The 26318-nt window shown below is 36.4% G+C and overlaps 3 protein-coding genes across 4 annotated transcripts in view; 1 reads left to right on the top strand and 2 right to left on the bottom strand.

Moving 5' to 3' along the window:
• The window catches only part of LOC122035167 (wall-associated receptor kinase 5-like), a 47669-nt gene that overhangs the window by 10192 nt on the left and 11159 nt on the right, over window positions 1-26318 (top strand). The window lies entirely within an intron of this gene.
• LOC122035168 (MLO-like protein 7) lies at window positions 7391-9472 on the bottom strand. 2 transcript variants are annotated; one of them, XR_006126921.1, is made up of 5 exons: window positions 9068-9471; window positions 8840-8956; window positions 8545-8709; window positions 8359-8414; window positions 7391-7445 (listed from the first exon to the last, which is right to left on the bottom strand). XR_006126921.1 is itself a non-coding variant. In XM_042594569.1 (4 exons), the coding sequence occupies exons 1-3, from the start codon at window positions 9284-9286 to the stop codon at window positions 8584-8586; spliced, it is 462 nt and encodes a 153-aa protein (XP_042450503.1). In that variant the 5' UTR covers window positions 9287-9472; the 3' UTR covers window positions 8358-8414; window positions 8545-8583. The 2 variants fall into 2 exon arrangements, 1 of the variants encoding a protein (XP_042450503.1); XM_042594569.1 differs by lacking the exon at window positions 7391-7445 and having other exon boundaries at window positions 8358-8414; window positions 9068-9472.
• On the bottom strand, window positions 11175-12618 carry LOC122035169 (pyruvate dehydrogenase (acetyl-transferring) kinase, mitochondrial-like). Its single transcript, XM_042594570.1, has 2 exons — window positions 12412-12618; window positions 11175-11621 (listed from the first exon to the last, which is right to left on the bottom strand). The coding sequence occupies exons 1-2, from the start codon at window positions 12601-12603 to the stop codon at window positions 11352-11354; spliced, it is 462 nt and encodes a 153-aa protein (XP_042450504.1). The 5' UTR covers window positions 12604-12618; the 3' UTR covers window positions 11175-11351.

Genomic DNA, 26318 nt, shown 5'->3' with positions numbered 1-26318 from the left:
TGTGGCTGAAGAGATTCTAGTAGGCCTTTTCCTTTATCATCTGTTGTGAGTTCAGGTGAAAAAGGACCAGGTTGAGTATATTACAACTGAGTACCGTCTCGTAGAAGATTAAGTTCTGTTTCTAACAAATTAAGTCTGGTTTCTAAAATAGCTACTCGAGATTCTAACAATGTATTGTGAGTACTGCATTTAACAGTATGAGTTTGAGGTATAGTAATTTGGAAAAGAGTGTTGAGACAGATTGCAGCATTGTCATTTACAAATTTTACAAGTACCTCTATTGAGTATGGAAGGATAATAACCACATGTAAAATAAGGAATATTATTGGAGCCTTCTTTTAGAGTCCAATCATGAGACCAAGTTCGTTGGTCTGAACGTAGATCCATTAAGTTCCAAGGGATAAATTGGTGGTACATAAGTGAGAATTACTGAAAATCACATAAAGTTTCATTAAAAATTGAATCAGCAAGTGGATACTCGTCGAAACCCGAACTAGAGCCATTGGTGGGATCTAAAAATGAATTAATTATGGAATAATCTTTTTGTAAAGCAAGTGACATATTTTTTAGATCTAGGATAGAGCGTATAGAGTAAATAGAAGAAGTACTGAAAATATCTGATTGGATTTCTATTAAGTCAAAATTGATATTGCTGACGACTTCTGCTTCTCGGCTATACAAGTTTTTCCTATCTGGACCAGCAAATGATAAGTGACCAGGTTTATGGCAGGCAAAACAGGTAATAGTATTGGCATAAGTGTTCTTTGGTTTAAAATGTCGCATATGTTTTTCTTTTTTTAAATAAGGTTTTCTTTCTTTGCTTTTCCGAATAGAATAACTCTTCTTTGGAGTCCAGTTTGGTTTAGGAACGGGAAGTCTATTCTTATATTTTGGTTTGTATTTGAATTGTTTTTGTTGATTTCTATATTACTGAGGGATATAAATTTGACTAAAAAAATCATATTATTGATTCTTAAGTTATTTTTGAATTTGGATGTACGTGCATTTCTCTTGCTATGCTATACTCTCAGGAGCGCATGCCGACCTATATGCTACTTGGGAAGAAGTGAAAAATCTTCTCCCAGAAGAAAATCCACCACAGTTTAAAGGTTTTTATTCTATTCATGAAGCATATGACTTACTTCGGACCAAATTATAGGGGTAGAAGGAATAATAAAAAAACATAGCTTTTATAATCAAAATGGGCACGGTGAAGAGGTGGATCGGGAGTATGTGATGGTGAGAGGAGAAGGAATAATAAAAAAAATAGCTTTTATAATCCTAACTTAGGTTTAACTAATTAAACCCTAAGTTGATTCCTCAATCAATTCCCACTAAATGGATATTCCAAACAGGCTTTCTTATAGCCCAATCGATCAATCCCCTTAAACGTGTTATACGACATCCGTTTAAATCTCGAATTTTTTTTAAAAATTCCTAGAAAATTCTATAAGATTATTTCTCAAATAACTTTATTATTTAATTATTATTTGGATGTCGTATTTTATAGAACAAGAAAAAACATAATCTTCATCAAAAGTCAATGAGGAAGAAGAAAGTGCCAATCCTACAAGTGTAACTTATGAAGGTATATCAATTTTAAATTGCATAAATAAAAATCACATTATATGCTTTAATTGTAGGAAAAAAACTATTATAAGAGTAAATATCCAAAATTGATCAAGAAAAAAGCTCAAATGGCTCACAAGATAAAGGAGAAGCCAAGAGAGGGTGATCCCGTGATATGAAAGGCCAAAGAGCACATTATATGTTTTTCTTACAATCAAAAGGGATATTATCGGGGAAATATCCAAAGGGGAGAATTTCGGCCAAAAAAAAGGAAGCTTAAGTCAAGGGGGATCTTCCAAGAGCAAAACTAAGGTACCATTATGAAATGGTACTTATTTAAATCATGATAAAAAGCATGTTAGAAGTAATTATCATTTTATTACTACTTATCATGAAAATAGGAAACATGTTAATACTAGAGAAAATTATAGAGCATATTATGCTAGGACTACCTCACCTAAGGATAGGAAGGTAGAAAACGATTGGGCATAAAACCAAAACTAATTAAATATGTGCCTAAAAAGAAAAGTGTCCAAGGCAATAATCGAAAATCAAAGGTTGAGGATTTAAGGATGGAAAATCAAGTCTTGAGGATAGGATTTGATAAATTGAGAAGACCCTTAAGAAAATAACAAATAAAGTCTTAGCGTCAAAGAAGAAAAACCTAGGTGGAGGAAAATAAGAGGAATTTAATGGCATGAGAGGTTTGAGATACAAACCAAAAGCCAAGGAGAGTGCGCCCTTTTACCATAGAGTTTGATATAGTTATGGAACTAAATCTAGGTCTAAGAGTCAAGTCAAAATTACAAGGGAAGCTATCTCTAGAGTTGACCTTGAGGAGGCTAATGTGGCCAAGGCTTTTACGAAGTCTATAAAGACCATTAAGAAGGTATCAAGAGAAATACCTAGAATACTCAAGGAATATCAATAAATTTTGGGTTTCTAAGAGTGTGTTCTCTATACCCTAGATGAGCTTAGAGTGTGTCAACTCAAATTGGAAGGGTAGTTAACTGAACTATTATGAAGTTGACACTCTAGGTCATTTTCAAGGTATTGTTATATCTTAACAATGAAAAGTTAATTTTTACTCTTGCAAGAGTAAAATGTGCCCAAATTTAAAGATTTAGCTTAATCAAATTGGCACAATTAAGATAGAAGTCAAAGAATTGTCAAGTTAGGATTTTGACTTTTTTTAGGCAGAAAAGGGCAAACATAGATTTATTTTTAGCTTAGCAATTAGTTAATGATACTTAGATAGAGAATCTAGGTAATTTATGCTAAAATTACCATGATTGTGTGTCCTATCACATGTCATGTAATCATATCATACATCTTGCCATGATATTTAATATATGCCATATCATACATACATCATTTAGATATGATAGTTTTTCTTTTGAAAAAAAAAACTCATTTTGAGGTATGCCATAATCATATTCATGCATTATTTTAATTTCTTGAAATTAAGAGAAATGACATCAATTGACATCTTAAGTTGGATGATCAAAGTTTAATTGCCTAATTAGATATGTATAATCCTTTAGTTTAGGGAAAACTTATTTTACATCTCACAAGACCATAGGTTGGATTTGTATGTGGTTTTAAGATACATTAAATACAAGTGAGATGTTAGGAGAATAAACAAAACTCAAGATATTGATTCATCGAAACAATGGATTATGTTAAAGTTCAATCATTGGGAAAGCTAATATAAAGTCATGTGCATTTAGCCTAAAGAACATGATTGAAAATTTATTTTAAAAATTATTTCAAAATTATTTTAGAAAACATTGGTGAAGTCTATCTTTTGATAAGAATCTTCATTGATTAGTTGAATACAAAGTAAATTGAAATATTAAAGTTTTCAATGGTTTTTAATTTTATATAAATCTTTAAAAATAGGAGTTTTTTCATAGAAAATTATTTTTCTTTGATAGTATATGACATAAGTAATATTTACATAAAATTTTATGATTTTTTGATAATTATAGAATTATTTATGATTTTCTAAAATTGAATATGAAATTATTTTCAGAAATCAAAAAATTCAGATACTGGTAATTGATTGGCTCAATTGATTATCATATCGATTAGGGTAATAGATTAAGGTGAATTTCCATGAGCACAGAGACTTATGGAATCAATCAATTGATCAATCAAGACTTTGTAATTGATTCGATTAATCAATTAAAATAGGTGTACTCGATTAAATCCCAACTTCAATCGATTCAAAGAGGCTGTGCTTGATTAGTAGCTGAAACCAATCGATTAAAAATACTAAATTTGGTTGAAATGATCTATTTTCATTTTATTAAGCCACGTTTAGACGATTTAATCATCCCTAACCCTCTAAAGTACTTGATAAATATTTAAGAGTAATTCTCTTGATAGCAATAAGAAAGGAATGGTTAAATGAGACTAATTTAGAGTTTAATAGGAGGTTTGGATTCAAAGTTAAATTTTCAATCTCAGAGCTTCAATATTGGGTTTCTTAAAGGTTTAGGAATTCCAAATCATTGTTGATGCAATGATAGAAGTTTGCAGCATGTTTTAATGGGAAGCTTCTTCCTAAAGACATGATTTTTTTTTTTCATTAAGGGGACAATGGAAGATTGAAAATCTTCATTGTGATGGATGAATGCTCAAGATTGAACATAGTATATAATAAAAGGTATGAGACTTTCATTGGGTTCCTTTGAACATAATAACTCTCAGGTAGAGTTTTTGATGTGTGTCAAAGGGGAGAAAATGTAGGGTTTAAGTCTGAAACCCTCATTCATGCCTTGACATGGGATGAAGAAAGACGTTGGGCTAATAGGTTAGCCTAACTTAAACATATTGTAAACATAAAAAAGGAGGAGATTATTGAAAGATTGTTAGTACAATCATTCTCAGATCAAGGTTGACAGTTTAACTAAGCTCGAGTGGATTCGAGTTTGAGTTTCGATGTTTGGATAATATGTGAGCAGAAGACAAATAGATCAAAGTTGACTAGATATTTGATGATATGTGAGAGCGAAGTCAAGTAGGTTATGGAGGACTGAATAATTGATTGAGAAGTCCTAATTGGAGGTTAGTCAAGATAAAACCCTAACTTGAGTGTTAGGCAAAGGAAAGTCCTAACTATGATTAGGCAAAGGAAAAGTCCAAGTGGGTCAAAGAGGACCGTACATTGACAAGAGGAAAGTCTTGACTGTGATTAGGCAAGAGGAAAATCTAAGTGGGTTAAGGAGGACCTCACTTAGTGATAGGAAGTCCAACAGGAAATTGACATGAGATAGAAAGTCCAAGTGGATCAAAAGTTGACCGAAAACTTAGTGAGAAAGTCCCAACAGGTCATAGTTGATAGGATGTTGGGCAAGAGAGCCCTAGACTTGGATTAAGTAAGTTAGGATTGGGTAACCAATTGGAGCAATCGATTGACCCTAATCCAATCGATTAGAGCAATCAATTTGGTTGTATTAATCGATTGGAGAATCGATTAAGGTTGTTTTTGCTAGAGCACCAAATGTGCTGGAATCGATTGGATAATCGATTTAGCACCTCTTAATCAATTGGAGCAATTGATTAGGGCCAAGAGTTTTGTGACGAGGAATTCACTAAAACAAGGGCTAAATCGATTGGCCCAATCGATTCAACCACTGCTAATAGATTGGGGTCAATCGATTAATCAGTGTTTTTGTCGTGAGAGAGAGAATCGATTGAGACAACCGATTAAGGTCTTTTGTGAGAGAACAGAGAGTTTGAGAATTGATTGGGTAATCAATTAAGGATTTTTGAATCGATTGGAATGACTTATCAATCTATTAGGGTTCAAAAAAAAGAGCCATTTTATAGGTTGTTGGACGGTCGGATGATATAACAATCGATTAGAGAAAAACCCAATCTATTAGAGGCATCGAGTGAACCCTAGAAAAGGATTTTCACAAAGGTTTAAAAAGAATACTCACACATATCTTGGTCGCCGGTTCTTGAGCATTTGGGAGAACAAGTATTGCTGCATTTTCCACCACCAAGAGGTTATTCCAAGCAAGAAGAAAGCAAGCTAAGCAAAAGTTCATGTTGTAAAGTCGTTTTTGATTTCTTTATAACCTAGTCTATATTTTCTGTATCCAAGCTTGTACAAGGTTTCTCCTATCACACCCCAGAGGAGTTCCTACTCGACAAACGGACAACATCTCCCTTGTAACTATGAAAATATGAAGCATATATACATTGCCACAAGGCTACTCACAAGCAATAATCAACAGCCCACACGGATGGAACACACACAACCACGCAGTTATATACACAACTCACTCGGTTGGAACACAATGTTCAGAATCACACAGTTGTATAATAAGTAATCCACACAATTGTACTTAAAACACAACAAAAATGAAAGGAAAGCTCATACAAACCAAAAAGATACAATGCGTGCCGGCACGACTTAAGCACAACCGAATACCAAAATAATAAAGTAGTCACACAGCTAAACAATAATACAATGCCAATACTATAAGGAAAAGATGTAAGAAAATAAAAGCGAAATAAAGACCATCTTCTAATGTGACGTGGGACCGGTAGACAAGATACTCCAAGTGACTCCATAATTACTACCTGCTACGTGAGGAAAAGACAGCACAAAAATGCGGTGGTGAGTGCAGGTCACTCAGCAGGTAATAGATAAGATAGTGCATGGTCAAAATAAAATATGGAGATCAAAGTATACAATCTCATCATCAAGAAAATAAGAATATGAACATAAACTGACATAATGAATGTACATACTCAATCTGTATCCAACACATAATATCATTATCATAATGTCATAGTAAATGAACTTACCCAATCTGGAACTAATATATAAGGTCAAGATCATAAATGGCATAATAAATACACCTACAAAATCTGGAATCGACACACTGTATAATGATCAATAAACTCACCGAGGATCAACAACAGATCTGTTCGTAACACCTGAGCAATATAACCGACAGCATATACATATATAATAAATGATATGCATGAAGCATGACAACCATATGCAACAATCATAGCTCAAACAAGTGCAACATATCACAATCACTTGCAACTAGTATCTACTAGACATGTAAGCAAATAAATCTCAACAGATGCACCGCGTATCATATGCAAATGCGCATGCATGCTCCATGGTCACCCCCGCCACCCCTCTAGACACTACGACCCCTGTATGGCCAAGAGGCTTGGTCCGTGACAACTGTCACTACAACAAAATCGCTCATAGACATCGGTTTTCCACCGGTGTCTATTTGATTTTCGACTGATGTCTATGAAGCCGATGTTAAAAGTCTGCCATTTTAGACATCGGGTTAAAACCGGTGTAGTATCACTTAACGACACCGGTCTTCGAATAGGTTATTAACCGGTGTAGTATCACTTAACGACACCGTTTCATCAACGGTGTAAAATCGATGTAATATTGTATGTTAATAACACCAGTTTTGGCAGCGGTAAATGACCGATGTAATATTACTTTATAACACCGGTTTTACATCGGTGGAAAACCGATGTAATATGTATATTTTTTAACAGCACAGATTTGATTTTAAAACCGACAATAACAAAAAAAAATACACAAATATTCACAAATTGTACAAATATTCTTCATTCAATAATATCCATAAAATACACAAATATTCACAAATTATATAAATAATCTTCTTACAACAATATCCATAAAATACCCAAACATTCTTTTTACATCAAAAGCTAGCTAATAGATATCAAAATCAAAGTATAACATTCTGTTAACACATCAAGGTACAACTGTCTCAAATGTAATCTAGCATGCATTCAGCCCACTCGAACCGCACTTCATCAATTTCAACTCTGGAGTACTTGAGATTTGTAAACTGTAAAAACACATAAATAATATATTAGTAAATCAAGACCAAAAATCATAGTTGAAAAAGTAGTAAGAGCACCAGGTAACAAGATGACTAATTTGAATGCTTAAAAAGAGACCTATTCATCATTTATCTCAACCACATCAATGCTTACTTCAATGCTTGCAATAAGGATCTTCAGTGATTCACAAGGTATCAGAAAGTTGAATTTGCAGTTACAAATGAAGTAAAAGAATCATATTCAGCTGTCAAAAGATAACTAGGTCCATGCTCTTAGAGAGAACCATACAAAACAAAATGAAAGGTTTTGAACATAAAAAAAAAATGTTAGTCATGCCAAGACTGAGATCACTCATCTATCTATCATTTCAACCTAATAAATTAGTTACTTTGGTTTTACAAAGTCTCCCAATTGTGTAGGAAGATCACAGAAGAATATTCCTGATAAAAGTTAACTTTCTTTAGTAGAAACAACCAATAGCGCTATAACAAATCCAGGAACAGCAACCAACCATTAGTCACTAATATATGAAGAGATTGCAAATGGAAGTGAACTTAAAGAAACAAAAAGAGCAAATAAAAATCAACTAGACAGCAATGGATCCAACATAAAAAATTGTGCAAAAACTAATAAATAATAATAAGGGTTACAAATCACTCCTACACAATCAGCACTACACTTGCTTCCAACTAAGCACTACACTTGCTTCCAACTAAGAGAGCCTATAATTAAACAATCAAAAGTGTACCAATAATTCTCCTTTCTGATAAATAGCTGTAATAATAAATCAAAAGCATAGCATGTTGTGCTCATATAACTAACAATAAAAGTGAAACAAAAAAATATAGCTCTTGGGAATTAACTGACACGTATGGTAAACATGACCACCAAATCAAAGATGAAGTGTGTGAAAAATACCTTTGGTTTCTCTTCCTCCTTTGGTTTCAGTAGCTCTTCCTTTGAAATAGCTTTCCCTGCAGAAAATAATTCAGTCACTCAGCAGTCAGAAACATGCAAATATAAAACTACAAAATCGGTAGAATCTGGGCTTCCAAATGTACATGAAAAAATTTAAAATTCAATGCTATGTCAGAGAACTCAAACCTTTTGCATCACGATATACTGGTTCTGCACTTTTACCACTCAAACTAGGATCCAAGGATGCAAATCTGGGACAAAAAAACAAAGAATAGTGAACATATATATACCAGTCGTGAAGGCATACTCAGCCGATGTCGTATCCTTTTCCCAGTCCTTCCATCTGTGTATCTGCCCAAGAGAAGATTATCAATGCAAAGTGGATACTGCAACAACTAAACTAAATCATCCTCAGGCAATGCTATGGAATTATTCAGAATGATACATAATGTAATCCACTACTCTGTCACTGCAGATTCACCTTTGCTCTTCCAAGGACCATTATAAGAGCACTATTTACCACATGAAACTCAGCCAAAAAGAAGATCAGAATGTGCAACTGGTGCAAGCCTGTGGCAGTAATCAGTTGCTCCTTTTCCTACAAGTGATCGCAACTGAACATTTTAGTGAAAGCTTCTTAGATTTTGTTTACAATAGATTATTTTCAACCAAACAATCAGAGAATTGGAAGTTGCTGTGCACTACTCACTGGGGGGCATTCAACCACTGAATCACCAGCAGCTAAAATCCTGCGCTTCAGGTGTGACTCCGTCAGCACCAGCGCGAGCAGCCGCCTTTTATTTCTGCCAGTTGACTCTGCATCAGGGCGACATGGCAGCATAGAATCTGCAACTGCCTTTGGCACGCAGATTTTCGCGATCTGGTCCTGACTAAATGTCAACAGCAAGGAGATGAAGCCGAGAATCATCAACTCTGCGAAAACCACAATGGATCACAGAGTTACAGTAATTCATCTATTCCGGATACCATGCACGTCGAAAGAGTGCTCCAATTTAGGTATGAACTTTCTGGTTTTACCGGCTTTCACCTTCTCAAGAACTTCAAAAAGAGTTCTCTTTTGCCTCTTGATAAACCACTGACAACGAAGTCAAAGCAGATGTAACTGTCAGTCATATGAGAAAATGATGCTAAAGCAGGACAAGATGGAGTAGCATAATTCCAAGCTAGGAAAAAGATAAGCCATTCAAGGATCTGAAGTATGAAATTATCAGGTCAATTTCTCACTTGCAGCCCCAGACATTTCAGAAACTGAAAAATGATTAATCTTTAAGATATAAACTGAGAATTTATAAAACCATGCTTCCTCGTGAAACATGACTGATAACTCGTAAAGAAACCGCTTTCACTTCATTTAATTTCTTGATGTTACTGATAACTCCCAAAGAAACAACAAAGCAAAACAACTTTTTGTATTCGCAAACCAAGTTCATCCTGATCAAGATAGTTTAGATTTTTTTTCCCAATACATACATACATAGATCAAGATTGAGACAAACGCCTCATAATTTTCCTTTAAAAATTATAGTAAAAAAAATAAATTCCTGAGCAACTTTCTTGTCAAGAAAAATACCCAAACACATATCAGACAAAGTGAAGCTCTGACTCACCTCCCGGACATGATGAAGTCCCTTCTCCAGCAACAGGGAGATGATGATGATGGCCAACTCAAAAATCGAGCAATCGACCTGCCTAACCGTGAGCTACGCCATAGGACTCAAAAATCGGCCCGGCGTCGAAGATAGAACCCTCAAACGCCATGCCTTTCTTAGGGTTAAATCGGCCGCCCATGTTCCTCAAGAGCAACAAGTAATGGAAATTCAAGCTAACATCTTTGCTTTTGGAGTAGTTTTACTGGAAGTAATCAGTGGAAGACCTCCATATTGCAAGGAAAGAGGGTGTCTGATAAATTGGGTAAGATGCATATTTGAAAATATTTGATACTCAAAAACAGCATCAGCTTCTTGTAACAGATACTGAGGGCATAAACCCAAATTTGTTCTTATTTCCTACAAACTTCCGATAATCATTTGTTCCATGTAGTTTAGAAGCTTAATTCACAACAAGCCCTCTAATCAGTTCATACAATAGTCAGGGTAAGTTAAAGGTTGTATTACCTCTATTTAGCTACCTTATCACATCCCAACTGAGGAAACCATAGCCTCGCTACAAATCACAAGTTTCTTTCAACATTATCTTCCCTTTGGAGATTCATTAGTTGGAAAAGACATAACATTGTTTGCCCTTTGGGTTCGCTAGTCTCAAGATATATCCTTCTTGATCCAACAGTTTGTGATTCATATTAGTAGATTCATGCTATATATCCACGACTCATTGTTCTTCTATGTTATACAGGCCACAAAGTATCTTCAAAACCCAGAAGAGATAAGTAAACTAGTAGACCCTGAACTGAAAAACACAAAGTCAGAAGACCTCGCGGGTTACAGTTAGCCATGTGCATGAAGATGGGGGTCTAAAAGTGTATATCTGGTTAAGTAGGGTCATACTTGATGGTAGATGTACAAAAAAATTGGTTCTCAAAATTCAGAAAATACACTTAAACAATAAAAAAAAACTTAGTTTAGAGTCACAAAATGAACCTTTTGCTATGAAACAGAGCCCAACATTTAAACAATCAAAATAAGGATTAGTATTGATTACCCATTTATCTTAATAGGTTAGGTTAAATTCGAGTATCAATCCTTTAATCCTAAGGTTACCATTTAAGATAGCTTATCCAGCCACTCTACTCACTGCATCTCCTAATCTCTAATTCCTTTCTTCTTAGGCAATCATTTAGTCTCCAACTAGTATATGGTTTGTAACAAAAGCATAGCATTCGGTTTGTATAAAAAAAATCATTGTAACAAAAGCATAGCATCCGGTTTGTATCAAAAAATCATAGCAAGCACGAGTTTGTAAATCACGAATAAGTATTGGCAACATAATAGGCAATGAATGAGCCATATTGGAATTCAAGCAGGACAAATTGAACTTGAGATTAAGTATTGCATAAAGAAAGAATTGGATTTACCATATCCTTCCATAGAGATAATTTGTAAATCACCACCAAAATAGCGAGCATAGAGACGACTAATTGGAAGCCCATAACCATAACCAGCCATAATTACTCCATCTGAGCTTCCTTCATCGTTTTCCTCGAGTGGATTTTTAGCAGTGCTATAGAGATATGTGAAAATCTTTGGAAGACCACTTCTTGGTATGCCACCCCCTTCATCTGATATCTGAAATAATTGATAGCATATCAAGATCAGTATTCCAAAGCTAGAAAAACTAGATGATTGATATGTAACAAGAAATTCCTCGAACCATGAGTATTAACAAACAGAGAAATGCCATAAGATATAATTTAATGATATTAAGAAGAAGATAAATTACAAAAATTAGAAAATTTTTGCATTTATCCGGGTGTTATACTTGTATCAACAACAGATGCTGATATACATGTTGGCAGTAAAAGATTTTCAACAGGCTCTGACGTATTCTTGTATGCATATAGTCAGATATAGACAAAGTGGAAGACTCTTGGATTTCACATAATCATTGTCTGGTTTAAAAATAACCAGTAGCAATGAGCCCCAAATTCATGAAATATTTGAGAATTTCCCTAACTTTCATTTGTAATAGTTTTCTGATAAATCTGATTAACCACTTTAAAGAGTGAGGAGTTAGTCCAATTATGTTCTTCAATGTATAATTGTTCTCTGTCTTGCAAATCTACATCTGGTGGTTCTGCAGTATCAACACTTTTCAAGAAATAAAAAATGCCTGCAAGACATCAGTAACTGTCAAGAATTCCCAAAGAAAATATAATTTAAATTCATATTTTTCATCTTCACTACATCTAGTTTCTATTTTCTAGAGTACCTAGTATTCTGTGTTAAATTCAAATTCTGCAACTTGCCAAGACAGCATGAATTTTTAACTAATCCTTTCTTATTCTTGAAGTATTGCAATCTTGCTTACCAAGCAGAATAACAATAATTGAAGATTAAGTATTTATTGGTATCGTACCTTTATTGTAACATCTTCAATCCCATCAGCGACAATAATTCTAACAGGAGGGGCATTCTTATCAGAATTCATAAAACATTCTTGAACCGCACGCAGAGAGTTTTTTACCAACTCAAAGACCATAAGGTGCAAATGAGAAGGAACATACCTGGTCCACAGTAGCAAGTTGAAAGAAATAATCAGATAAGTCATAAATATACAATATCATCAAAAAATTATTTATACAGTAAGGATGTGAACCTCAAACAAAAAGAAAGTTATAATCATATTACTCTGAAACGAGAGGATTGGTTATACTAATTCCTCCTCCTCGCGCTCTCCCCTGCCTTGTGTCTCTTGGGGAAGCACGAGTTTGGGATGAGGATCATGGCCTTCGTGACCTTCTGCGGGCTGAGGACGGGGGACCTGAGGCTGATCGCTAGGACTGTGCTGCCGAAAATTTTCTTGGAGAACCTCCATCTGCATGCATGCGAGGTGCTGAAAGGGAGGCGAGCTGTTGTGCTCACCACCTTGCCGAGGCTCATGGTGGAGGGATTCTTGAAGGAGTACTTAGAGGTGGGGGAGGTGGTGGGGGCGGAGCTGCAGGTGGTGAAGGGCTGCTACTTCACGGGGGTCATCTCTTGGCCTGACAAACAGAGAGCTCTCAGGGACATGGTCAAGGCCGGTGTGGCCATTGTGAACCTCTCCAACGTCCACCACCACCAACTCTCGGCCAAGGTTGGACCTGCATTTCTTTCGATTCCACGTTAGTCGATCAAAGATATGAGTTAAAAGTGATTGTTTTATTTTTCAGAAAATTTATGTCGTGAGAGAGGAGGAATCAAGGAGTGAGAGCAGCAAAATGCCGAGAAACAAGTACCCGAAGCCACTTGTGTTCCATGATGGAAGACTGGCTTTTCTCCCGATGCCATGCGAGATGATGGCGTTCTTCATGTGGATACCCGTGGCAATCCCTTTGGCCGTGTTCAGGATCGCGATGGGGATCGTTTTCCCTTATAAAATATCCATCTTCATCGCCGCCGTCACCGGAATCCGATTCCGGAGGGCCGGAGATGGGAAAGCGAACGGGGAGAAGAAGGGGGTGGTGTACATGTGCACGCACCGGACGCTGTTGGACCCGGTGATGCTGTGCTCGGCGCTGGAGAGGACGGTGCCGGCCGTGACGTACAGCCTGAGCCGGGTGTCGGAGGCGTTGGCGTCGATGCGGACGGCGGGCGGTGGACGGGTGACGGCCGACGGGCGATCGACGAGTGACGGTTGACTAGGAGTCTATTCGATATTCATGGAGGTGGCGAAGGAGGTGGTGCCGGTGGCTCTGGACGCGCGGGTGGGAATGCTGTACGCTACCAAGGCCTCCTCTTCTCAACCAAATGGAGGAGTTGGAGGAGATGCGGTGTGGTTGGATGGAGAAGCAAGTTCGTCGTGTCTTGATCCTGATCGGGAGAGGATCTAGGAAGGGGGGAAGAGGGAGATGAGGTTGAGAGAGATGGTCGGAGGTTTAGGTTTAGGCTGAGAGAGATGGTCGGATGGTCGGAGGTTTAGGTTATCGCGAGAGAGATGTCGCGCGGAGGAAGGGCGGGATAAAGATTTAGGTTTGGAGGGAATTCACAGTGTGCAGATTTTGGCTTGTGGGGAAAAATTAAAATATTATTTGGGTTCATTAACATCGGATTTTAAAAACCGATGTTAAAATCGGTGTCTATTAACCAAAAAAAAGGGCGCTCATAGACATCGCCTAAAAAACCGATGTCTATGAGCTAAAATCTGCGCTCATAGACACCGGTTTTTAGAAAAACCGGTGTAAAATACTCAAAGACATCGGTTTTAGCCTAAAACTGTTGTTGTTCCACTGATGTCTATGAGCGATTTTGTTGTAGTGTGTACTAGCCTCCAGTACAACCACTATAGAGCGGTCGAGGCAGACACTTCGCTAAGTAGTTATCTAACTATATAATATCAGGGTCCCTGACTACTCACATCTTTAGTCCCCTGACTACTGTACCCTCTAGATACCACTACTCATAAGTGGTCGAGTCTGACAGAGTATAACACCGAGCCGCCAAGTGAGCACGACAGGACTAGCTCCACTCCTAGCTACCATTCTCCTATAGTGGTCGAATGGGCAGCTATAAATGACTGATGACTCTCTCACACTACAAGGGAGACAATGGTTGACAGTATGCAATGAATGATGAACATGATGTAAATAATCGTAATACAGAACAGTCATCATCAATGCAACACCTCAATCCATTATAAATACCTCAAGTACAATGATCAATCTAACACCTATATCTTTAGGTATGGATAGATCCAACTGGTATCTACTAAGCAACAAATACAATAAGTAACAACACTAGACATGTACACACCATACACGTACGCACCCTACAACATAGGTATAATCAATATGATACCTCCAAATCACACTAGACACATACAATCATTAACATAGGTATTATCAACCTGATCCTCCAATAGTACACATTAGACACATATACACACAACATAGATACAATTAACATGAAACCTTCAATAGATAACATTGGACATGTGTACACATACAATATATAAATGCACGTTCAACATGATAACTCCTATGACACATACCAAACATGTGTACACATAACACCATTTGTATAATCAACATGTTAACTCAGTCAACAAGATATCCCCTACAATACACACTCTACATGTGTACACACAATAGAGTCTAGATATCCAAAGGTCAAGACTGTATGTGATATAAATAGATCATCTCAAAGGTCAAGCATAAGTATCAAGCAGGATAATAATACGAATAGATTTAAGGTAAAGCAACCTAATCCATCAATCCAAATAACCATGCACTAAGTTCAAAGAACTAAAGAGACCAAGGAAGAAATACCGGTCTTTGTATAATTTGTCCCTGAAAGAACCCCCCCCCCCCCCCCCCCATGTCACGCTGCTCGTTACTGATCAAAGTCCTGCGTCATATATATAATGTATCAAATTATATATGCTACAAATGTATGAATCATGTACCAAAAGAAATAGCTATCTTTAGCGCATTTTATTGCTTAAATCAGAATTATTTTTTCCACCAATAAACTCCTTATTTCCACCAGTCAATCACTAATCAAATCTCATCATAATTCTTTCTAAATCCACCAATCATTAATTATCCAAGCAACAACAGATTATAAAATCTCCAAAATTATCTGAATACAAATCCATATCCACCAATCCATCTCAATTTGATGATTCTGATAATAACCATGAAATCATCTAAATCATCTAATCAACCTAAATGCCATCGAAAATTGAAATCAAATCCCCACCTCCCTAACCAATTTGATCTCTTCCGTCACTATATTGAATTTGAAAACCTTAACCATTCCACAACTAAGTCAAATTTAGTTTGTATAGAAATTACCTCTAAATCCAATGCACTGCTCACGGTTGGAGCAACCCACTGCCGGTGGACCTTGTTGCTGGAAAGGGTGACCTTGTGGAGCTGCTGCTGGAACCAGGAATGGAGCTACAAAGGGTTGGTCAACCAATTAGGCTCAATATCCCAATACAAAACATAAAATCAGATCTTGTAATCCAATACATTGCAACTCTCACCACAAATCCAGATCCACAGCTTCCTTTCTGACAGAATCAACTTGCTACAATGATGTCAATCCTGGATAGAGGAGATCGGCGAAGGCACTAGGGCACGGGTCGAAGAAAATTAGAAGAAGGATAGGCTATGATTTTTTGGTACTAAGCCGCAACAGAGAAGGGTGGCGCAGCAATCGGGCAGAGCACCCTAGCATTGGCGAGATTGGGAGAGCTCGTTAGTCAGCGTCGTGTGGAAGGAGACGATGTTGTAGATTCGAGGTCGCGAGAACATCACCAGCTGAGGACTGCACCGGTGACGATCGGGTGGGGAGAGAGTGGTCGTCGGCAGTGCGAAGAGGAGAGGGGAGGAGGAGATCGGGAGAAGATGAGAGGAATCAGCGTGAGAGGCAGAGGGAGGGGATCGGGTGGAATAAAGGAAAACCTGGGTTTATATAATTTAACCTTATATTAAGATGATTAATTAACTCTCACTTATGGGATATTCTAAATAGAGCTTCTCTAGCCCAACCGATTCATCTCCTTAAATGTGTCATACAGACTCCGTTTAAATCCTAAATTTTTTTACAATATTCCTGAAAAATCTAATAAGATTATTTCTCAAATAACCTTATTATTTAATTATTATTCGCGTATTGTATTTTACATCTCCACCTCCAAATTTTTTTTGAGAAGGAGTATTTTACATAGGAGAGTACTGTGTGGATCCTTAGATTATTCATCTCAAGGAGATGAGTACAAAGTAAATCCAAGTGTTACAATTGCTTCAAATTTTCCGATGCATCATCAATGGAGCTATTAGAGCTAATAACCCCCCCCTCTAGCTCCCGAAGTATCCTAATAGCTAGTTTTATTCTATAATCCTTTGTGAGATCGATATTTTATTACTTGACAACATTCTGTGCACTTGTGGATTGACAACACTGACATGTCAGTCAAAGTCAAGATGGGTCTTACCCAACCTAAGGGAAGGGCCAACTCTCTTCAGGGGGAACTCATACCTGTTCAGACTAGCTCAGTACCCTCATCCCCTTCATTCAAGTCTTATTCAAGGATAAGCAACAAACTCCCTCCCAATCTCAGACTCCCTTTTAATCTCAGATTTCCTCTCAGTCTAGACAATAGACTCCCTTTCAATCTCAGACTCCCTCTCAGTCTTGACAACAAATTCCTCTCAATCTCAGGCTCCCTCTCAGTCTCAGACTCCCTCTTAGTCTCGACAACAAACTCCCTCTTAGTCATAGTTGTCATCACTGACAGCATCTTGTTGGACCCCGTGGTTATTTTGATGTGATCAACCAAGTTAGGTTAGGTCCTATTTGATTTTGATCCTTGTGTCTAAGTGTACAGGAGCTTAGGAGCACAAGAAATTGAGAGGAAGATGTAGCTAGCGAGAAGGAAGACAGAGGAAGGAAGCTAATGGGCTCGGTACGTCCGAGGGATGAAAGAGCTGCGGTAGAGTACACCGGTGGATGAGAAGAATGTACGCGACGTTCGAGGGACAAGAAGCCGGAGCGGAAGCCTGCTTGAGGAGAAGGTCAAAAATTAGGTTCGGGTGAGCCCTATTTTGATTGGCCGCAATCACCCAAGCGAACGGAGTAGCAGAAGAACCAAAGGAAGGTTGGAGCAATTTATACCCTCCATGTGGTATAGAGGGCGCCCTCCATAAAGTATGGTAGACACCCTCCATGCTTATGGAGGGCGCCCTCGACCCAGTTTTTTAACCGTTGTAGCAGATAAAACCTTATCTGCTACTGCCATGCTGGAGGCGCCCTGCATGCCCTTGAAAGGCACCGTCAAGCTACGGATAGAGTTTCCAGGAGCTATAAAAAGGGTCCTGGAGCTAGGGAATAAGACATCAACTCTTGTATTAACTTCCTAGCAACTATTCTAGCTTTCATTGTGTGTAAAAGCCTTCTCCGCCTTCAGAGAAAGTAGATTCTTAGTGAGCTTTGCAACCGCCTTAGATTAACAACCATCTAGGTTGTAACCAAGTCAATCCCGAGTCTCTTCCTTAGTTTTTCCATTTTTATTTTTTTATTGTTGTTGCACTTTAACAAGAGTTGAAAGAACGAGGAGGGTATCTTTTTCTACTTCAGGCAATTCACCCCTCCACTCTTGCCGACCCACTGCGCCAATAAGTGGTATCAGAGCCCAACTGTCTTAGAAGGACTAATCGTCGTCTGAAGCAACAAGATCAAGATGATGGTCGGACCGACAATCTTCCCACCTAAATTCGAGGGAGATTTTGCGTCGTGGAAGAAACGAATAGAGATATTTTTCAAAACCGATTTTGAAATATTATTAATAATTAAATATAGTTTTGTAGCTTCCAAAAACCCCCAAGGAGAAGAAAAGAAGAGTATCATTGGACCAAGAAGGATTAAGTAGATTTCGTAGCGAATAGACGAGCCAAGTTCCACCTGCTTAGTGTGCTTCCACCCCCAGGAAGTAAATCGGATCAGAAATTACAACTTCGCGAAGGAGCTTTGGGAAAGGTTCTTGGAGTTGCACGAAGGGACTTCCGAAACAAAGCTCGCGAGACGAGGCATGCTCCGGAATCAACTAACGAGCCTCCGGATGGAAGAAGGGGAGTCAGTAGCACAACTACATGGACGAATCAAGGAACTTATCACAGGACTAACAAACCTCGGAGAAATGATAACAAATTGGGACGCACAAAGGTATGCTCAAAATGCGTTCTCAAGAACACCTGAATGGATATCTATAGTAGACTCCTACTATGTATCCAAGGATCTTGAGGTAAGTACGTTAGAAAGTCTTTTCTCTACTTTTGAATTACACGAATCTCGATGTATAGGACAAAGAAAAGAACCGAGTCAGAACATTACCCTGAAGGCAAGGACAAACAATTCAGACTCTGACGAATCAATCAGGAAAATGAAGTAGCCCTTATGGTAAGAAAATTCAATAAATTTATTCGATCTAATAAATTTAAATCACAGACAAAGAGGGATTACTGAAACAAAAGAAAGGTTCAATGCTACAACTATAACGAAGAAGGGCACATCAAGGATGACTGTCCAAAATTGAAGAAAGAAGACAAAGAGAAAGATAAAAGACCAATATCCTCCAAATACAAGATCCTGAAGGCCACATGAGATGATTCAGCATCCTCCGATTCCGAGGTCGCAGCCTTCTCGGGACTAGCTCTAATGGCCAACCATCAAGTGGAAGAAGAAACTAACTCAGAGATGAGCATCGATGAAGGGGGAGGATCAGAAGAAGAAAGCTACGAAGAAGGGGGAGCATCAGAAATTGAGGTAAGTAAGGTACGTGCTCTGTCTCCTAAGCAGTCTTTTAAGTTTATCAAAGTTCTTATAAAAATTTGGTAAAACTAGAAAAAGAGAACGTTGATTTTAAAGAATAGTTAAACAGTTTAAAATCTGAAAATGATAACTTGAAACTGCAAATCAACGGCTTAAAAAAAGATACATGTTTGAAATCAAAACTTAGAATTTATGAAACATTAAACTGGTACATTAGAAAACATCAGGGATTGTTGGTCCCCGTGGTTATTTTGATGTGATCAACCAAGTTAGGTTAGGTCCTGTTTGATTTTGAGCCCTATGTCTAAGTGTGCAGGAGCTTAGGAGCGCAGGAAGTCGAGCAGAAGACGCAGCTAGCGAGAGGATGGCACGGGAAGGGAGCCGACGGGCTCGGTGCGTCTGAAGGATGAAAGAGTTGCGGAAGAGTACACTAGTCGACGAGAAGAACGTGTGCGACGTTCAAGCGACGAGAAGCCGGGACGGAAGCCTGCTCGAGGAGAAGGCCGAAAATTGAGTTCGAGTGAGCCCTATTTCGGTTGGTCACAATCACCCAAGCTATCCGGACTTCGGAAGAAGAAAAGGAGTCAAAAGTGTAGGACCGTTAGATTCGATAGAGGGGGGTGAATATCAATTCAAAAACTTAGAGTATAAACGCAGCGGAAAAGTAAAATAGACACATATGTTTTTTACTTCGTTCGGAGCCTGTGACGACTCCTACTCGAAGGCCCGTGGTCCTTGACTACTTTCGTTGGGCAATCACTAACAAGTCGAAATATGATTACAGAATAAGTACAGGAAATGCTAGTGAAAATAAAGCAATACCGACAAGGAAATTAAATAAAAACGAAAGGAGCACTTTGTCGGAGCGTTGTTGGCGTCGCACTGAACGTCGAGCAGCAAGACCAGCAGTAGAAGAGTTCTCAGATGAATTGATTCTGAAGCTCCTGTCTGGGGCTTCTTTTATATGCTGTACCGGGCGCCTGGATCCCTTCCGGGCGCTTGGAATGTGACGTAGCTGCTCAAACCGAGATGTTCCACGTGGCGATGCGCGCCCGGATCCCTTCCGGGCGCCCGGACCTCCGGGCGCCTGGATTCCTTCCGAGCGCCCGGACCCTGTTTTCCCGCAGAATCCGTCCTGCACGACAAACATTAGTCCGGAGGCAAATATATATCCTGTAAAACAGATTGTTAGCACAATTAAAGTTCAACAAAGTAATAGAAAAGGGTATGACTTAGATTCCGTCTTTCCGAGACCGGAATCTAGTCACGATCTCGACTTAGACATCCGAAATGGCTCTAAGCCGGATCGACGCCTAATGTTCCCTTCCCGGGAACGCGTCCTCGCAGTCACTCCCCTCCAGTGACTTACCTCACTTACCTGGTCAGCCCGTCGACCTACCTCGACTTCTCGCCAAGCGTCCGGTCAGCCCGTCGACCCGCTTGGACTTCTCGCCAGCTATCCGGTCAGCCCGTCGACCTAGCTGGACTTCTCGCCAAGCGTCCGGTCAGCCCGTCGACCCGCTTGGACTTCTCGCCAGCTATCCGGTCAGCCCGTCGACCTAGCTGGACTTCTCCTGCACACTCGATCAAAGTGTCAGCCAACAACTAACTTAACCTATTTGTCATTCATCAAAACCTGGGTTAAATCGTTAGTGCTAACCGCACCAACAATCTCCCCCTTTTTGATGGAATGACAACCTGGTTAAGTTAGTGAAAACATATGCAAGAAATAACATGCATTTATGTGGTTTTAAAGTTAGTTTGTATTTTCAAATTGGTTTAGCTAACTTAACCACCTAACTCTCCCCCTTTGGCATTCATCAAAAATAAGCAAGGGTAAACAATCATAGTGTAGAGTTACTGTAAAAAGTAATCAGATTTTGAAACATATCTAAGTTTGGTTTAATTTTTAACACCAAGTTAAAAAATAGTCAAGTTGACTTGGGGGAGACAAGTTGAATTTTGAAAAGTATAAATTTAAAGTTAATCAAGTTTAACTTTTCAAGTGTGTAAAAATTTTCAAATCAGGTTTTTCAAATTTACTTTTCATGTTTAAGTAACATTTACTTTTCAATAAGGTAAATTTTCAACTTCGATTTTTTAAAAAACAAAGCAAAAATTTAAACAAGTAAGAATAATTTTTCAAGAAGTAAAATTTTTTGCCAAAATAAATTTAAACTTAGTTAATTTTAACTTTTTGAAAACTGGTGTTTTAAAAATAAGTTAGTTTAAAAATATTTTTTTTTTAAATAAAGTTAATTTCTCCCCCTGAACTTGATACTTAAATTTAACCAGCTGTCTAACCAATTAGGTACTAACTAACTATCAGAAGATAGTAGCTTTCACTTGGTTAGTCAGATTAAGTTAATTATAATCAGTCAGTGTTTGACTTGACTGATGAACTTTAATCTGATTAATATCTGAGTTGTATTTAACGTCCAGACTTATGCTGATGCACTGAAATAAGCATCTTAAGTCCAGACAGTTGGCCTATGCATCTCACCCCTTTCTATGTTTGTCAAACACAAGCAAGGTAAACCTAAGGTGTTGGTGAGATGCTCAAAAACTAGTCCTATGGGTACATGCTTTCTAAGGATTCAAAACTAGTCTAAGGCCAAAACTGTTTTTGAAAATCTAAAAATGGAAAGTTTTGAAAACAAACAAGTTTAACTTATTAGTTAAAAAACATTATTTTAAAAATAGTTGAAAAAGAATCCTAGTCTATTAAGCACATCCCTAATTTTCGCCGTAAGTTGCTAAATTCACTTTCAGGGAGTGGTTTTGTAAAAATGTCAGCTAAATTTGATTTGGACTCAATGTACTTGAGTTCAATATCACCTTTAGTAATATGATCCCTGATGAAGTGGTGCCTAATTTCAATATGTTTGGTTCTTGAATGATGCACAGGATTCTTGGTTAAGTTGATTGAACTTATATTGTCTATTAATACTTTTACATTTGTGATATTTAAGTTGAAATCTTTTAGAGTATGCATCATCCATAATAATTGTGGAACACATTCGCCTATAGCTATGTATTCTGACTCAGTTGTAGATAGAGTAACACAATGTTGCTTTCTACTAAACCAGCTAACAAGTGATGGACCTAATAATTGGCATCCACCACTTGTGCTTTTGCGGTCTAATTTGCATCCAGCATAATCTGAATCAGAATATCCTATTAGTTCAAAATTATTTGTCCTAGGATACCAGATTCCTACATTTGTTGTTCCTTTAAGATATCTAAAAATTCTTTTAACTTGTGTCAAATGGGATTCCTTAGCACAAGTTTGGTATCTAGCACACATACTAACTGCAAATAAAATATCAGGTCGGCTTGCAGTTAAGTACAGTAGGCTACCTAGTGCACTTCTATAGTGTTTTAAATCAATTGGTTTTCCATTTGGGTCACTGTCTAAGATTCTGTTTACTGCCATAGGTGTTTTTATTTCTTTTGTATTTTCCATTCCGAATTTTTTAAGTAATTCTTTGGTGTATTTATGTTGATAAATATAATTTCCTTCATTTGTTTGTTTGATTTGTAATCCTAAAAAATAGGTTAATTTTCCCACTAAGCTCATTTCAAATTCTTTTTCCATTAGATTAATAAATTCTTCTAAAAATTCTGAATTTGTTGAGCCAAATATTATATCATCTACGTATATTTGTGCAATAAATATGTCTATATTTAATGATTTAACAAACAAGGTTGGGTCAATTTGACCTTGTTTGAATCCTTTAGATGTTAAGTAAGATGTTAGCCTCTCAAACCATGCCCTGGGTGCTTGTTTAAGTCCATATAGTGCTTTCTTTAATTTAAAAACATAATTAGGGTGTTCTAGACTTTCAAACCCAGGAGGCTGACCTACATAAACTTCTTCTTTAATTAGTCCATTGAGAAAGGCAGACTTAACGTCCATTTGGTATAGTTTGAATCCCTTATGGGCTGCATAACTTAGTAACATTCTAATGGATTCTAATCTGGCTACTGGGGCATATGTTTCATCATAGTCAAGTCCTTCAACTTGACTAAATCCTTTGGCAACCAGCCTAGCCTTATTTCTAGTAATTTCCCCAGTTTCACTTAGTTTGTTTCTGAATACCCATTTTGTTTCTATTATTTTCTTATTCTTAGGTGGTGGAACTAGGTCCCAAACCTCATTACGCTCAAATTGGGCTAGTTCTTCTTGCATAGCTATAATCCAATCTGGGTCTAGTAGGGATTCATCCACAGTTTTGGGTTCAATTTTTGAAATTAATGAAATTTGACTATGGTTTCTAAAGGATGATCTGGTTTGAACTCTTAAGTCTGGGTCACCAATTATTTGATCAATTGGATGATTTGGGTTAACCCTTATTGTTCTAGGAGGTTGATTCTCTTGATGTTGTTCCTCTTCTTCATGACTTAGAGTTTGGTTGGTTTCTGGAACAAACTCAGGTGTTTGTGTAGATCCTATGTCTTGTTTAGTTTCTTCAAACTTTACATTAGTAGTTTCTTCAATTTTTAAGGTAACCTTATTGTAAATTCTGTAGCCTCTACTATTTAGGGAATATCCTACAAAAATTTCATTTTCAATTTTAGAGGTGAATTTTCCTAAGTGTTCTCTTGTATTTAAGATAAAAACTGGGCACCCAAATACCTTAAAATATTTTATATTTGGTTGTTTATTATAAAACAATTCGAAGAACGTTTTGTTATGAGTTTTATTTATTGTTGTTCTATTCTGTACATAGCAGGCTGTACTAACGGCTTCTGCCCAAAAGTATTTAGGTAGGTTATACTCATTTAACATTGTTCTAGAAGATTCAAGTAAGGTTCTATTTTTTCTTTCTACAATTCCATTTTGTTGGGGGGTTTTAGAGCATGAGAACTCATGATGGTAACCGTTTTCTAGACAAAAACTGTTAAAGTTGTGATTTTTAAAGTCTCCCCCGTTGTCACTCCTAATTCTTTTAATTTTAATATCTTTTTCGTTTTCAATCTGTTTGCAAAAATTTGTAAAAATTTCAAAAGTTTCATCTTTATGTTTTAAGAATTTGACCCAAGTAAACCTAGAATAATCGTCTATAATTACTAAGCAATATAAGTTTCCATTTATAGATTTGACTCCATGGGAGTCAAAAAGGTCTAAATGTAGAAGTTCTAAGATTGAGTTAGTTTGTGGTTGATTTGTTTGTTTGTGGGTTGATTTAGTTTGTTTGCCTTGTTGACAAGCATTACATATGGTTGAATCTAAGTTAGGTAACTTTGGTAAGCCTTTTACAAGTCCATTTAGTTTACTTATATTTCTAAAGTTGGTGTGAGACATCCTCCTATGCCATAACCAAGTTTCTTCTTTTTGTGTTAAATAACACTTAATGGAAGAAATGGTTAAGTTGATGGCATAGATGTTGTCTTTTCTAAAGCCTTTTAGGCTTATGGTAGGATTATCTAGATGTTTGATTAAACACTCTGTAGATAAAAATTTGACCTTATACCTAGTATCACACAATTGACTTATACTTAGAAGATTATATTTAAAATTTTCAACAAGTAAAACATTTGTAATTATAAAGTCTAATTTTAATTCAATATCTCCTATACCAATTACCTTGAGTTTGCCGTTGTTTCCAAAGGCAACTGTTCCTAGGCTTTTGTAAGTGAGTTGAGCGAATTTGGTGTGATCTCCAGTCATATGTTTGGAGCAACCACTGTCCAAAATTCACTTGGTTTCCTACAGTAAGTAGGATTTAAAGTTAGTCTTTTGAGCATGCATTATTTAAGTTTAAAAATTAAAATTTTGAAATTAATTTTTTAAGTTTAAAATTAGAATTTTGGAATTAATTTTTAAGTTTAAAATTTTGAGAATAATTTTTCAGTTTAAAATTTTGAAAATAATTTTTAAGTTTTAAAATTTTGAAAATAATTTTTAAGTTTAAAATTTTGAAAATAAATTTTAAGTTTAAAATTTTGAAAATAATTTTTAAGTTTAAAATTTTGAAAATAATTTTTTAAGTTTAAAATTTAGAAAATAATTTTTAAGTTTAAAATTTTGAAAATAATTTTTTAAGTTTAAAATTAAAAATTTGAAATTAAGTTAAAAATTAAATTTTGAAAAAGAATTTTTTAAGTTTAAAAATTTTGAAAATAATTTTTTAAGTTTAAAAATAAAATTTTGAAAATAATTTTTAAATAAAATTTTGAAAATGATTTTTTTTTAGTTTAAAATTAAAATTTTGAAATTAATTTTTTTTTAAATTTAAGATTAAAATTTTGAGATTAATTTTTAAGTTTAAAATTTTGAAAGTAATTTTTAAGTTTAAAATTTTGAAAATAATTTTTAAGTTTAAAATTTAGAAAATAATTTTTTAAGTTTAAAATTAGAATTTTGAAATTAATTTTTAAGTTTAAAAATAAAAATTTTAAGTTTAAAAATAAAATTTTGAAATTAATTTTTTAAATTTAAGATTAAAATTTTGAGTTTAATTTTTAAGTTTAAAATTAAAATTTTGAAATTAATTTTTAAGTTTAAAAATAAAAATTTTTAAGTTTAAAATTAAAATTTTTGAAGCCTTATTCATCTCACCCGATCTATATTTTCAATCAGGGAATCCTATGATTTCGTGAGATGAAATTGGATTTTTAATTATGGAGTTTTGGTTTAACGTGTGTTAGATTCAGATTTAGTTTTGGTTTCCACAAATAGGCATTCTTCGGATAAACTTCTAAGTTTGGTGAGTCACATGGACATCATTAGAAGTAACCAACCTTTCGAGGTTTTCCGAATAGTCCTATCCACGGAACTTAGTACTAAATCTTGGTCTAACTGGTTAGGATTCATTTAAGGGTAGCTTCGGTCAGTTCCACTTGGCCAAATGCACCAGATCGAAGCCATATCTTTCTAGACATTCGATGCCCAAGCTTCCCTAACGTACTATCATCCAAAAATTTCACCAGTACCATGATTCAAGTTAGACTTGGTCTCTTTTTAACTAATCTTAATTACCCTGCCGGGTTGGTAAATTTTGGGTT

The sequence above is a fragment of the Zingiber officinale genome, chromosome 11B (genome assembly GCF_018446385.1).
Source record: "Zingiber officinale cultivar Zhangliang chromosome 11B, Zo_v1.1, whole genome shotgun sequence".
Classification (NCBI taxonomy): Eukaryota; Viridiplantae; Streptophyta; class Magnoliopsida; order Zingiberales; family Zingiberaceae; genus Zingiber; species Zingiber officinale.
Note: the sequence above shows the minus strand (reverse complement) of the source record. Positions and strands in the feature narration are given on the sequence as shown.

What these genes read in the sequence shown, in the direction of transcription:
- LOC122035168 (XM_042594569.1), bottom strand. Translation starts at nt 9,286, where the DNA reads ATGATTCTCGGCTTCATCTCCTTGCTGTTGACATTTAGTCAGGACCAG. An exon ending in CAGTGGTTGAATGCCCCCCA is followed by an intron (nt 8,957 to 9,067) that starts GTGAGTAGTGCA and finishes GATCACTTGTAG; the next exon opens with GAAAAGGAGCAACTGATTAC. An exon ending in TGGTCCTTGGAAGAGCAAAG is followed by an intron (nt 8,710 to 8,839) that starts GTGAATCTGCAG and finishes TCTCTTGGGCAG; the next exon opens with ATACACAGATGGAAGGACTG.
- LOC122035169 (XM_042594570.1), bottom strand. Translation starts at nt 12,603, where the DNA reads ATGACTTATCTGATTATTTCTTTCAACTTGCTACTGTGGACCAGGTAT. An exon ending in TTGAAGATGTTACAATAAAG is followed by an intron (nt 11,622 to 12,411) that starts GTACGATACCAA and finishes CAATTATTTCAG; the next exon opens with ATATCAGATGAAGGGGGTGG.